Genomic DNA, 13030 nt, shown 5'->3' with positions numbered 1-13030 from the left:
TTTAATAAGACTTGCCGACTGGAGCGAAAAATGGCAAATGAGTTTTAACGTAGATAAATGTAAAGTAATGCAGATAGGTGAAAAAAATCCTAACTTTAAATATCAGATTCAAGGACATAAGTTCAGCGAAGTAAATCAAGAAAAAGATATTGGTGTCATTATCAATAACACTCTTAAAATGAGTGATCAATGTTCTGCAGCGAGTAAAAAAGCCAATATGATGTTGGGATTAATCTAAAAAAACTTTGATTATAAATCACCCGAACTTATGAAGAGATTATATTTAGCATTTGTAAGACCACACCTAGAATACGCCGTTCAGTTCTGGTCTCCGAACTATATCAAAGATCAAGTTTTGCTAGAAAGGATACAGCGACGAGCAACCAAACAAATTCCAGCGCTCCGAAACTTGCCATATGACGAGCGTTTAAAACGTTTAGATATGTTTTCCCTAAAAAAGCGAAGGATAAGAGGGGACTTAATTGAAGTGTTCAAAATCCTTAATGGACTCGACAACATTAACCCGGATAGTCTATTTTAGAGAGACACCAACACAAGAACACGCAGCAACGGTATGAAGTTAAAGGGAAATCGATGTAACACATTGGTGTACAGAAGTTTTTTCAATAACAGAGTCGTCGATCACTGGAATGGACTCCCACCGTCAGTAGTTAGCGCACTGAGTATCAATAGCTTTAAGTCTTCTTTGGATAAGTACTTCAGGGATATAAGATTATACTGACCCTTTTTCGCATGTTTTCAGACAGAATGGAGCAAGACCTCAACCTATATTCATATAATTCTCCCCCACAACCTAGATTTCAAATAGCGAAAGTCAACAATAGAGTAAAGCAACAGTTAATGTCCGCATGACAGGTGGAGTGAGGTGTGGGTGCAGTAAGGTGACAGGTTACTGGTGCCGTGCCTAGTACCGCCGGTAAAACGAGGATCAAGCCTCCACCTGTGCCCCTGAAACTACACCTCACCCATCGTGAGTATTAGGGGGGATTCTGGGGCTGCCCTGTGTAGGCCACTCGGCCTCTCCCAGCCTCCCTGTATTTCTATGTTCTTATGTTCTTATGTAATGAAGTAATTTTCCCCCACAGCTTAGGTTACCAGTAGTGTAAGTTAAGGGTAGTAATTTCCTCTTATTTCTCTCTTTACTGTAAAATTTCCATGGCCCTTTCTTCCTTAAAGGTACATGGTCTAACTATTTCCTGTCGGCACGTTGCCGGAGAGGAGAGGTGGGGAGGAGCCTTCATCTATTCTGTCCTGTTCTACCACACGTAGCTTACTAGTAGTAGCGGTAGTAAACAGACACCCCCGTCATAGACCGATAGGTCTTCTGGTGTCTGTTCTTCCTATGTATTCCTCTCCTTCCCCATCTCCCTCACACCTCCATTCCCTCCTTATTTTCTCGTTCACTCCTCTCTCCTCCTATTCCCTCATTCCATTCTCTGTCGTCTGCCCTCCTCCTCTCTTCTTCATTTCCCTCCCCTTCCCCTTTCCCATCTCCCGCACACCTTTGCATTTCTTCCTTTTTCCTTCGTTTCATCACTCTCTTCTCCTGTTCCTTCACTCCCTGTCCTCTACCACCCTCCTCCCCTCTCCCTTCCCTCCTCCCTCCTTCCTCTCTTTCCCCATCTCCCTTACACCTTACTCCTCTTCCTTCCTTATTCTTTTATTTTATCTCTCCTCTCCTATTTACCTCTCTCCCTCTCCTCTCCCTCTTCCTCCCTCTCCTCTTTCTCTACTCTCTCCCTCCTTCCCTTTCCCCCCCTTTCCCTCGTTCATGGTTGGAAAGAGATGGATGTCTGAATGTCAAATGAGAGATGATCTGCATTTTGCTGCGTGAAAATGTTGAGGAAAAAACAGAGAAAAAATGTGTTTGCGTTGAGAGAGAGAGAGAGAGAGAGAGAGAGAGAGAGAGAGAGAGAGAGAGAGAGAGAGAGAGAGAGAGAGAGAGGAGAGAGAGAGAGATATATAGAGAGAGAGAGAGAGAGAGAGAGAGAGAGAGAGAGAGAGAGAGAGAGAGAGAGAGAGAGAGAGAGAGAGAGAGAGAGAGAGAGAGTAATTCATATTTTAGTTCATACCTGTAATTATTTTCTAGGGGTGCGTTCATATATATATATATATATATATATATATATATATATATATATATATATATATATATATATATATATATATATATATATATATATATATATATATATATATATATATATATATACACACACACACACACACACACACACACACACACACACGCTCGCACACGCACACACACACATCTTCAGACTGAGGGAATCATTCAAATTATAAAACTAATAAAAAAAATCTAAAAAAGGGAATAAGGTAGAAAAGGGGAATAAGTGGACGGTGGATAAATAAAAAGGAATAATTATAAAAGAGAAAAAAAAGGGAAAATGCAAAACAGTGAAAAAACGAAACTTATCTAAAATAAAGAATAAGTGGAAAAAATGGGAAAAAAGACATAAAATAGAAACGAACATAAATGCTCAAAAAAGACCATAAAACAAACAACTGAACGGATGAAGGAAAAAGGAGAGCAGGAAAATGGAAGATAACACTATGTAATCAAACCAGTCTTTATCTCGGTTATTGCGATGGGTTTGTTGTTTTCCGAGGCTTCTGAAATACAAAGATCCAAGCGCCTGGGGATGTGGAAGAAGAAAGAAGAAAGAAAGAAAAGAGAAAAAGAAAAAAGAAAAAAAAGAAAAATAAAAAGAAAAAGAAAAAGAAGAAAAAAAAGAAAAAAAAGAAGAAAAAGAAGAAGAAGAACAAGGAGATGAAAAAAGAAGAAGAAGATGAAAGAAGAATAAGAAGAAGAAGATGAAAAAAGAAGAAGAAGATGATGAAAAAAGAAGAAGAAGAAGAAGAAGAAGAAGAGAGAAGAGATAAAATGAAGAAAAAGATGGAAACGGAGATGAAAAGAGGAGAAAGAAGGAAAAGAGATGAGATAAGAAAGAGGAGGAGGAGATAGAATAAAGATGAGAGTAAAAGAAGAGGGAAATAGAGGCAGAGATGGGAAGAGGTGGAGGAAAAAGAAGTAGAAGATGAAGATGATAATGAAGCCCCAGACAGGAATATGCAGTAAGTAAAAGCAAGAGAAAGACGAGCAGAGTGGAGGAGGAGATGAAGGAGACGGCAGCGATGAAGGGAGGAGAGGATGGGAGAGGAAGGACACGAAGGACAGACAAGCCGGAGGGAGTCACAGAAGCGAGGAGAGGATGGGAGAGGAAGGACACAAGGACAGACAAGCCGAAGGGAGTCACAGGAGCGAGGAGAGGATGGGAGAGGAAGGACACGAAGGACAGACAAGCCAGAGGGAGTCACAGGAGCGAGGAGAGGATGGGAGAGGAAGGACAGGATGGACACACAAGCCAGAGGGAGTCACAGGAGCGAGGAGAGGATGGGAGAGGAAGGACAGGAAGGACACACAAGACAGAGGGAGTCACAGGAGCGAGGAGAGGATGGGAGAGGAAGGACAGGAAGGACACACAAGCCAGAGGGAGTCACAGGAGCGAGGAGAGGATGGGATTTACATAGATTTACATAGAAAATCAGACCACACAGACCCCATGGTCCAGACTTGGTGGTCTGTCCTTAAACCTAAGTGATTTTACATTAATCAGAAGACTCCAAAACGTTGCATTTCTACTCTAGTTGATATTAAGTTGAAGGAAGTGACGGTCGAGCTTATTTTTGAAGGAGTCAATCGTGTTACACTGGACCACTGACGGTGGGAGCTTATTCCATTCTCGCACTACAACGTTGGTGAAGAAAAATTTGGTGCAGTCTGAATTTACTTGTCTACATCTGAGTTTTACGCCATTGTTCCTCGTGCGCAAAGTGTCATCGATCATAAACAATGTTGATCTGTCTACATTCGTGAAACCATTAAGTATTTTAAAACATTCGATCAGTTTTCCTCGGAGGCGACGTTTCTCAAGAGAGAACATGTTAAGGGTAGAAAGCCTTTCTTCGTAGGATTTGTTGCGCAAGGAAGGGATCATTTTCGTTGCCCGACGCTGAACACCTTCTAATTTAGCAATATCCTTTGCATGGTGGGGAGACCAAAACTGTACCGCATATTCCAAGTGGGGTCTGACTAAACTGTTGTAGAGCGGGAGTATTACATCTTTATTCTTAAATAATAAGTTTCTTTTAATGAAGCCCAACATTCTGTTCGCTTTATTTGCTGCATCGATGCATTGCTGTGAAAATTTGAGGTTTGACGCGATTTTGACACCCAGGTCCTTGACGCATTGAACGCTTTGAGTTTAACGCCGCGCATTTCGTAATCAAACTTTTATTCCTCGTTCCAACTTGAAGGACCTGGCACTTGTCTACGTTAAAGGGCATCTCCATCTATCCGACCAAGCTGAAATTTTGTGCAAATCCTCTTGGAGGCTTTGCCTGTCTTCTTCAGTGAGAACCGAGTTGCCAATCTTTGTGTCGTCTGCAAATTTACTAATGCGGTTATTGAGTCCAACATCCACGTCGTTGATGTAAATAATGAAGAGCACTGGGCCAAGAACCGAGCCCTGAGGGACGCCACTAGTGACAGGCGCCCACTCTGAGTTAAATCCGTCAATCACTACTCTTTGTTGTCTGTTGCTCAACCAATTCGCGATCCATTGGTTTACCTGACCGTCAATACCTATTTGTTTTAATTTGTAAAGTAATTTATGATGCGGGACTTTATCAAACGCGTTCATGAAATCAAGATAGACTACGTCCAGTGATTTGGTTACGTCATAAACAGTGAAGAGGTCGTTATAAAAGGTTAATAGATTTGATAGGCAGGATCTTTTGTTTCGGAAGCCATGTTGTGAGTCCCCAATTAATGAGTGGCTTTCAAGGTAACTCACAATTTTGTCTCTAATTATGCCCTCAAGTAGCTTACCTACAACCGAAGTTAGACTAATGGGCCTGTAATTACCTGGTACTTTTTGGTCTCCTTTCTTAAAAATCGGTGTCACGTTAGCCTTTTTCCAATCTGAAGGGACAATGCCTTGTCGCAAGGACATATTGAATACGGTTGTGAGGGAGGAGAGTATTTCGCTCTTTGTTTCTTTCAGCAGAGTTGGATATACTTTATCAGGTCCAGGACTTTTATTTGTTTTAAGTGATTTGAGGGCTTTAAGGACTTCATCGGGTTTTATTTCAAAGTTAGACAATGCATGCTCTTTATTTACATTAGTACTGGTGTTGGTGGTGGTGGTGGGAGGACTGTTATTATTAAACACCGAGGAAAAGTAATTATTTAATAGGTTTGCAACGTGTTGGCTGTCAGTCACTAGTGCACCGTCGCTGTTTATTAAAGGTCCAATTCCACTTCTGATCGCCTTTCTGTTGTTTATGTAACTGAAGAAAGATTTCGGATTATTTTTACAGTTGGCTGCAATATTTTCTTCATATCTACGCTTTGCCTGATGCACTAATCTTTTTACTCGTCGCCTTGCATCATTGTAAAGTCTAATGTTTTCGGGCGTGCTTTGGTCTTTCTTTAACCTGTAAGACAATTTTCTCTCCTTGACTGAGTGTTTAATTTCGCTATTAAACCAAGGTGGACTGGTATTAGTGTTAATTCGCTTCTCTCACACGGGGACAAATGTGTCCGGCTGAGAGAGAAAGTGATTTTAAAGTTTAGCCAGGCGTCCTCTGCATTGCCGTCATCTGATAGTTGCATATCTATTAGTTTTCGTCGGATTTCTACGAAGTTGGCTCTTTTGAAATTGGGCACCTTAACTTTATTTTCAGTCACCGATGTTTGAGCTCTAATGTCAACGCGCACTAGTTTATAATCGCAGGAACCGAGGTGTTCTCCTACCGTGACATTACTGACTAGGTTATCTTGGGTCGCTATAACAAGGTCAAGTATGTTATTTTGTCGAGTTGGTTCAGAAACCATTTGGCTTAGATAATTTTCCTCTAGAAATTCGATCATTCTATGGGACTCGCCTTCTGTACCCGACAGTGTCGCCCAGTCGATATGGGGGAGGTTAAAGTCTCCTAGTATCAGTGAGTCGCTGTTATTAAGTGACTGCCTTAAGACGCTGTACATTTCAAGATCGCCATCAAGTGATTGCCCCGGCGGCCTGTAAGTGACAGATATATTTAAATTGACTTTTGCAATGTTTACTCGCACGCACAAATGTTCAACGTTACTGTTTCTTGTTGTTTTTTAAGTAGGTTTCAATTAGCTTTTGACAAAAATGGCGACACCACCCACTCTACGGTTTACACGATCATTGTTGAAGAATCTGTAGCCATCTATGTTATATTCGGAACTTAAATCAATATTAGTGGTGTCGATAAATGTTTCGGTTATAGCAATTACGTCAAAGTTTTCTGTCAGAGCAAGACATCGCAGTTCATCAAATTTGTTTCTTAGGCTACGCGCATTGAAACTAAGGACTCTTAGGTTATCTTGAAGCTTGGTAATAGAGGTACTGGAGGGTTCAATGTTACGAGTCTGTTGCGGTGTGAGGTGTCTATTTACACGGGCGGGATGGAAGGACGTGGCTGAGAGTCGTGTTTTTTTGTTCGGGCGTTACGTAAGGCGTTGTTGAGGAGCCTTCCAAATCAGGCTGCCCCCATTGGGGACAGGGTTATGCCGTCCCATTGGAAAATTCTACTCTGGCCGTAGAAATCGTTCCAGGCGTTAAAGAATTCGACGTCAAGCTCTCCGCAGAGAGTCTGCAGGCGGTTGTTGAGGCTGAAGGCCTTACTGTAGAAGTCGCCCTCATCCCATGTCCGTGGTAGAATTCCTGAAATCAAAATATTAGGGGATTTAGTCTTATACTGCTGGATGAGCCTACGGTACTTGTCCAGCAGTTCCTCAGACCGGGTCGTGGTGACGTCGTTTGTACCTGTGTGGAGAACAAAGAGTGAGTCATTAGAGGCCACAGCGGAGACCTCGTCCAGGGCAGCTGTGATGTCGTCAACACCAGCTCCAGGATAACAGTAGTTACGCCTACGACGGGGGACTCTGCCACAGAATTCAACCACCTGATGGCGAATCATAGAGTCACCGACCAAGAAGGTGCTCTGTTCCTCGTCCTCCTCCTCCAGTATGGCAAATCTGTTGTAGCAATGAGTAGGATAAATGGCTCTAGGGGCGGGTCTGGCTCCTCCTCTCACGGGGGTGAAGCATTCAGCGTCAGCTCTACCGGTTCCCTGTGACGTGCCTTCTTCGGAAGGTGGCTGGGCATCGAGTGCAGGTGAGGAGGGTGATGAGGCGTCAATTGCAGGAGGGGCGACGATGTTGGCCTGGATAAACTCCTGCAAGGTATCAACAGTACTTGTTAGTTCAGGAAGGAAGGACACACAAGCCAGAGGGAGTCACAGGAGCGAGGAGAGGATGGGAGAGGAAGGACAGGAAGGACACACAAGCCAGAGGGAGTCACAGGAGCGAGGAGGGGAGGAAGATGGAAGGCGAACGAGGACAAGGAGGATGGAGGAAAGAAAGCGGCGCAGGGATTAAGACAAAGACAAAGGAAAAAAAATAATAAACTCGATATACCAATGAAAAAAGAAAAGAAAATAACATTGTAGAAAAAAGAGGAATGAGGACATGGTGTAAAAGACAAATGTGTGTATGGATAAAGATGATAAACAGGAGAAAAAGACAAACATAAAAAGACGTACAGGGTAGATAAAAATAATACCAGTAAATTAAAGAAATAACTGGAATGAAGAGAGAAACGATGACAGAAGAGAAGAGATGACAGAGAAAGGAAAAATAAATCAGCGCAATAAATATAAATGACAAAAGCAAGACCATGGCAATGCAGAGTAAGCAAGATGTAGGAGAACAAGGAGGAAAAGAGGAATAAATAGGTGTGAGGATAAAGATGAAACACAGGAGAAAGGACATTAACGACAGAATAACAGTAAATGAAACAAAAGAGAGAGAGAGAGAGAGAGATAGGCGAGGATAAAGAAGACTAAGGAAAAAGGAAGACAGCACACATATAATATAAAAGACGCATTAAACACAAAACTCAAATAAATGTAGAAAAACAACAACACTGAAACCATGAAGGAGAGACAATAAGGAGAGACACGAAAGAAAGGCATGAACGGAAAAAAAATCTTCCTCCTCATGAGACAGAACACACTGTAATAAAGGATTTTTTTTCTCCTAACATTTTCAAACATCAAACCAATAACAGTTTCGCATACGCCGACGGTGAATAAAAAAACGCAAAACCAGGATATATGAAAAAAAAAGATGTGAAGCGCCTATAAATCTCAGTTATGAATAACAAGAAAAAGTAAAAATCCTGATAAAAAGAAATGGAACAGAAGGAAAGGAAAGGCAAGGGAAGATTCGGGAAGGTGTGGAAGGGATGCGTGGAGGGAAGGAGGGAGAAAGGATTGGAGGAGGAGGAAGAAAGTGAGGAAGCACTTAAGCCTATTGGAACTACAGTAATATATATAGTAGTCGTGTGTGTGTGTCAACCCCAACGATCTTCCCCCCAGCTTCGTTCGTTCTGTTCACACTGGCCTGTCGTATAAGCCCCGCCCACCAGCACAGTGACGTGATGCAAACTGGCTTCTCCCCCCCTCTCCCCCATCAACACCTCACGATTCACCGCCTTACACTCAACAGCCAACAGGAGCCAGTCAGCCAGTCACAACCCCTTTGTCTTCCGTAATGTCAGTTAGAATAAAGCATAAACAGTTAACAGTGAACCAACCAACCAGTCAGTCAGTCACTCTTCTCGTCCTCCACAATGACAGTAAGAAAAAGGTACAAACAGTTAACAGTGAACCAACCAGTCAGTCAGTCACTCTTCTCGTCCTCCACAATGACAGTAAGAACAAGGTACAAACAGTTAACAGGAAGCCAGTCAGTCATTCTTTTCCTTCAACTTCCATGCCAGTTAGATCAAGGCACAAACAGTATTGCACAATGTAATGCACATTTTTTTGGAGAATATATTTTTGGGGGACTAGCAATAGATATAAATTAGCTCGGAATAATTGACTATAAGTATTGGGTGGAGTGGAAGACCAATGGTAGAGTGGTGGATGGAGGTTTTATAATTTCTAACTAAATACTCTCAGATATCCATTTACTGATTTTCAGCCAACATTTATATGGCTTATTTTTTACCCAACTTATTGATCTCACAATCTTAAGGGGATCCCAAGCTCGGAACGATAATATTAATAAAGAAAAGTTCTTGCACTAATGCAGTGGTTCCCAACCTTTTTTTCAGGCGACCCCGATCATGCAGCTCTAGACACGACCGCAACACCACTAGTTTAGTTGTATATGTGTTATTATAACATCATAACACCATGCTTGATATTTTGAGGTCTTGGCGACCCCAGGAAAAGCGCTTGGTGACCCCACTTAAGGTCGCGACCCCAGAGTTGGGAAAGGGGGCTCTAATGGCTTGAAATTTTGGGATATGTTTATATAATGCTGTCCTTCCTTCGTTGTGTATGAATGTAAATGTTTTTCGTTCATGACATTACGTCATGCATGTTTTTTTTATTTAAAATGCACTACCAGTCTTATTATTTGTTATTAAGAAACGAAGATACCTGCGATATTCCTCATATGTCATGATCTGTCATGGTCGCATGGGGTAGGCGGTGGCTGAGTGGTTAGCGTGAGAGGCTTACATTTACCACGCCATGGACAACGTCGGTTCGAATCAGCATGCTACCACCTGGGATTATTCAGTCACCGCTGAGTGGCCTAAAACTACCCACATGCTGTCCAGAAGACCACCCATCAACCCGGACTCTAGAAGAAACCGTCCAGTGAATCATGAATGAGTTCCGGGGGGGCAGCATGAGCCAAGCATAACTGGCTCAACTATACAAAAAAAAATTGCCTGCGCCACGACGGGCTTGGGCCGACTATCTGGCCCATGAAGATAGCCTACCGGTGCCATAGGCGGGGATGTGAAAAAAAAGACGCAGCATTGCCATGACCACGTCAATTTCGTTTTTTCCTCCCAATGATAGACGGGAGATGCCCTTTAACGTAGACAAATGTCAGGTCCTTCAAGTTGGAACAAGGAATAACAAGTTCGATAACAAAACGTGCTGCGTTAAACTCACAAACGTTCAATGCGTTAAAGACCTGGGGGTCAAAATCGCGTCAAACCTCAAATTCTCACATCGATGCAGCAAATAACGCGAACAGAATGTTGGGCTTCATTAAAAGAAACTTTTTATTCAAGAATAAAGATGTAATACTTCCGCTCTACAATAGTTTAATCAGACCCCACTTGGAATATGGGGTACAGTTTTGGTCTCCCCACCATGCATAGGACATTGCTAAATTAGAAGGTGTTTAGCGTCGGACGACAAAAATGATCCCTTCCTTGGGCAACAAATCCTACGAAGAAAGACTTTCCACACTTTAACATGTTCTCTCTTGAGAAACGTCGCCTCCGAGGAAAACTGATCGAATGTTTTAAAATACTTAATGGTTTCACGAATGTAGACAGAACAAAATTGTTTATGAACGATGACACTTTGCGAACGAGGAACAATGGCATAAAACTCAAATGTAGACAGGTAAATTCAGACTGCACCAAATTTTTCTTCACCAACGTTGTAGTGCGAGGATGGAATAAGCTCCCACTTTCAGAGGTCCAGTATAACACGATTGACTCCTTTAAAAACAAGCTTGACGGTCACTTCCTTGAACTTAATATTAACTAGAGTAGAAAAACAACCTTTTGGAGCCATCTGATTAGTGTAGATTCACTTAGGTTTAAGGACAGACCACTTAGTCTGGACCATGGGGTCTGTGTGGTCTTATTTTCTATGCAATATGTTATATCCACTTTTTTAAAGAAAATTGTCTATACATGTGTTTCTACACTCATCATCAATAAACACACCAAGTTTGGAGGAGATATATTGCATTCTGGATTTTTTGGGAATATTTATAATACAATAAAAATAATGTTTTAAGAAATAGCCATTCGAACTCCTGAGGGTTAAATCGCTTGTATACCAGACCCTTCAAACGCCTACCACCCCGACATATTGTCGCCGTGCACCAAAATATTACTTTTGCACTGTTTCTAGGACATGACATGAACATGAAAGTTTAATAGGCCGGAGAAAAGGCAGAACAAATTCACACAAACACATAAAAACAAAAAACTCACAAACATGGAGAGTCTTTGGACTTTGACAAGGCAGCTCAGGAACCCAGGAGCAGGGCAACCCTCGAGTCTTACGGGAGGGGCGTCACGGGGCTGGAGGAGACTGGGAGAAGTGGGGTGGGCTGGAGGAGACTGGGAGAAGTGGGCTGGACTGGAGGAGGCTGGTAGAAGTGGGCTGGGCTGGAGGAGACTGGTAGAAGTGGGCTGGACTGGAGAAGGCTGGTAGAAGTGGGCTGGGCTGGAGGAGACTGGTAGAAGTGGGCTGGGCTGGAGGAGACTGGTAGAAGTGGGGTGGGCTGGAGGAAACTGGTAGAAGTGGGTTGGGCTGAAGGAGACTGGTAGAAGTGGGCTGGGCTGGAGGAGACTGGTAGCAGTGGGCTGGAGGAGACTGGTAGAAGTGGGCTGGGCTGGAGGAGACTGGTAGCAGTGGGCTGGGCTGGAGGAGACTGGTAGCAGTGGGCTGGGCTGGAAGAGACTGGTAGAAGTGGGCTGGGCTGGAGGAAACTGGTAGAAGTGGGCTGGGCTGCAGGAGACTGGTAGGAGTGGGCTGGGCTGCAGGAGACTGGTAGGCGTGGGCTGGGCTGCAGGAGACTGGTAGGCGTGGGCTGGGCTGGAGAAGACTGGTAGAAATGGGTTGGGCTGGAGGAGACTGGTAGAAGTGGACTGGGATGGAGGAGACTGGTAGAAGTGAGCTGAGATGGAGGAGACTGGTAGAAGTGGGCTGGACTGGAGGAGACTGGTAAAAGTGGGCTGGGCTGGAGGAGACTGGTAAAAGTGACCTGGGCTGGAGGAGACTGGTAGAAGTGGGCTGGGCTGGAGGAGACTGGTAGAAGTGGGCTGGGCTGGAAGAGACTGGTAGAAGTGGGCTGGACTGGAGGAGACTGGTAGAAGTGGGCTGGACTGAAGGAGACTGGTATAAGTGGGTTGCAGGGGCTCTAGGAGGTGGTAGAGACTGGGTGGAGACCCGGCTGGGCTGGACGTGGAGACCGTGTAGAGCTGGCCTCCTTCTGATTGAACCTTTCGCCAGTCATGGCATTCAGGAGTGTTTTCATCAGTATGTACACGAGTGTGTCTGTATAAGCTACTCTTCGCAGGGAACCTTTTGCTACACTCATGGTATTCATGAGGTCTTTCACCAGTGTGTGAAAGGGTGTGTTTGTTAAGGTTACCCTTTAAACTGAACCTTTTGCCACACTCATGGCATTCATGAGGTCTTTCACCAGTGTGTAAAAAGGTGTGTCTGATGAGTCGACTCTTGTAACGGAAAATTTTGCCACAGTGATGGCATTCATGAGGTCCTCCACCGGAGGGTGTGGGTGTATTTGTTGAGGTCGGCCTTCCCAGGGAGTTTTTCCCCACACTCTTGGCACTCATGGTTTCCTTCACCAATGTGTGCAAGGCAGCGTCTGGTGAACTTGCTCTCAGTCTCAAATCTTGTCACACTCCTGACTCAATATTTTCCTTTCCATTGTGGCCGAGATGCCAGCAGCAAAGTCGTGGTGGTTCTCTTAAGTCTTAATCCTCACAGCAGTGGCAGCCTGCTGCTTCTGGTCCTGCCCGGCCACGCAGCCTCCAGGGCACCAGTGCTTCTGCTGCGAGGCGCTGGACCTGGAAGATTTTAGTGCACTAGGAGACAAAGGATGGCAGAAAACAGGTGGAAGAGTTTAAGGAAAGATCGCGAGTGGAATGGTGGACTGAGGGTCTAATAGGCTATAATAAATTTTAGGTGGAGATAAATTTTAGGTGGAATGGGTGGACATGAAGTGTGGAGGTTGAATTTTAAGGTGAGGGCTTGGTTGATTATACAAAGCAGAAAGGAATGGCATTGCACAAGTGGAGTGACATTAGAGGGT

The 13030-nt window shown here is 43.7% G+C and overlaps 1 protein-coding gene across 1 annotated transcript; it reads right to left on the bottom strand.

The window, feature by feature from the left end:
- Positions 1 to 11150: 11150 nt before the first annotated feature.
- LOC126995943 (zinc finger protein 619-like) lies at positions 11151 to 12681 on the bottom strand. Its single transcript, XM_050855864.1, has 2 exons — positions 11957 to 12681; positions 11151 to 11439 (listed from the first exon to the last, which is right to left on the bottom strand). The coding sequence occupies exons 1-2, from the start codon at positions 12549 to 12551 to the stop codon at positions 11249 to 11251; spliced, it is 786 nt and encodes a 261-aa protein (XP_050711821.1). The 5' UTR covers positions 12552 to 12681; the 3' UTR covers positions 11151 to 11248.
- Between the last annotated feature and the right edge of the window lie 349 nt (positions 12682 to 13030).

Source organism: Eriocheir sinensis, chromosome 1 (genome assembly GCF_024679095.1).
Source record: "Eriocheir sinensis breed Jianghai 21 chromosome 1, ASM2467909v1, whole genome shotgun sequence".
Lineage (NCBI taxonomy): Eukaryota > Metazoa > Arthropoda > Malacostraca > Decapoda > Varunidae > Eriocheir > Eriocheir sinensis.
This window is presented reverse-complemented; position numbering and strand designations above follow the sequence as displayed.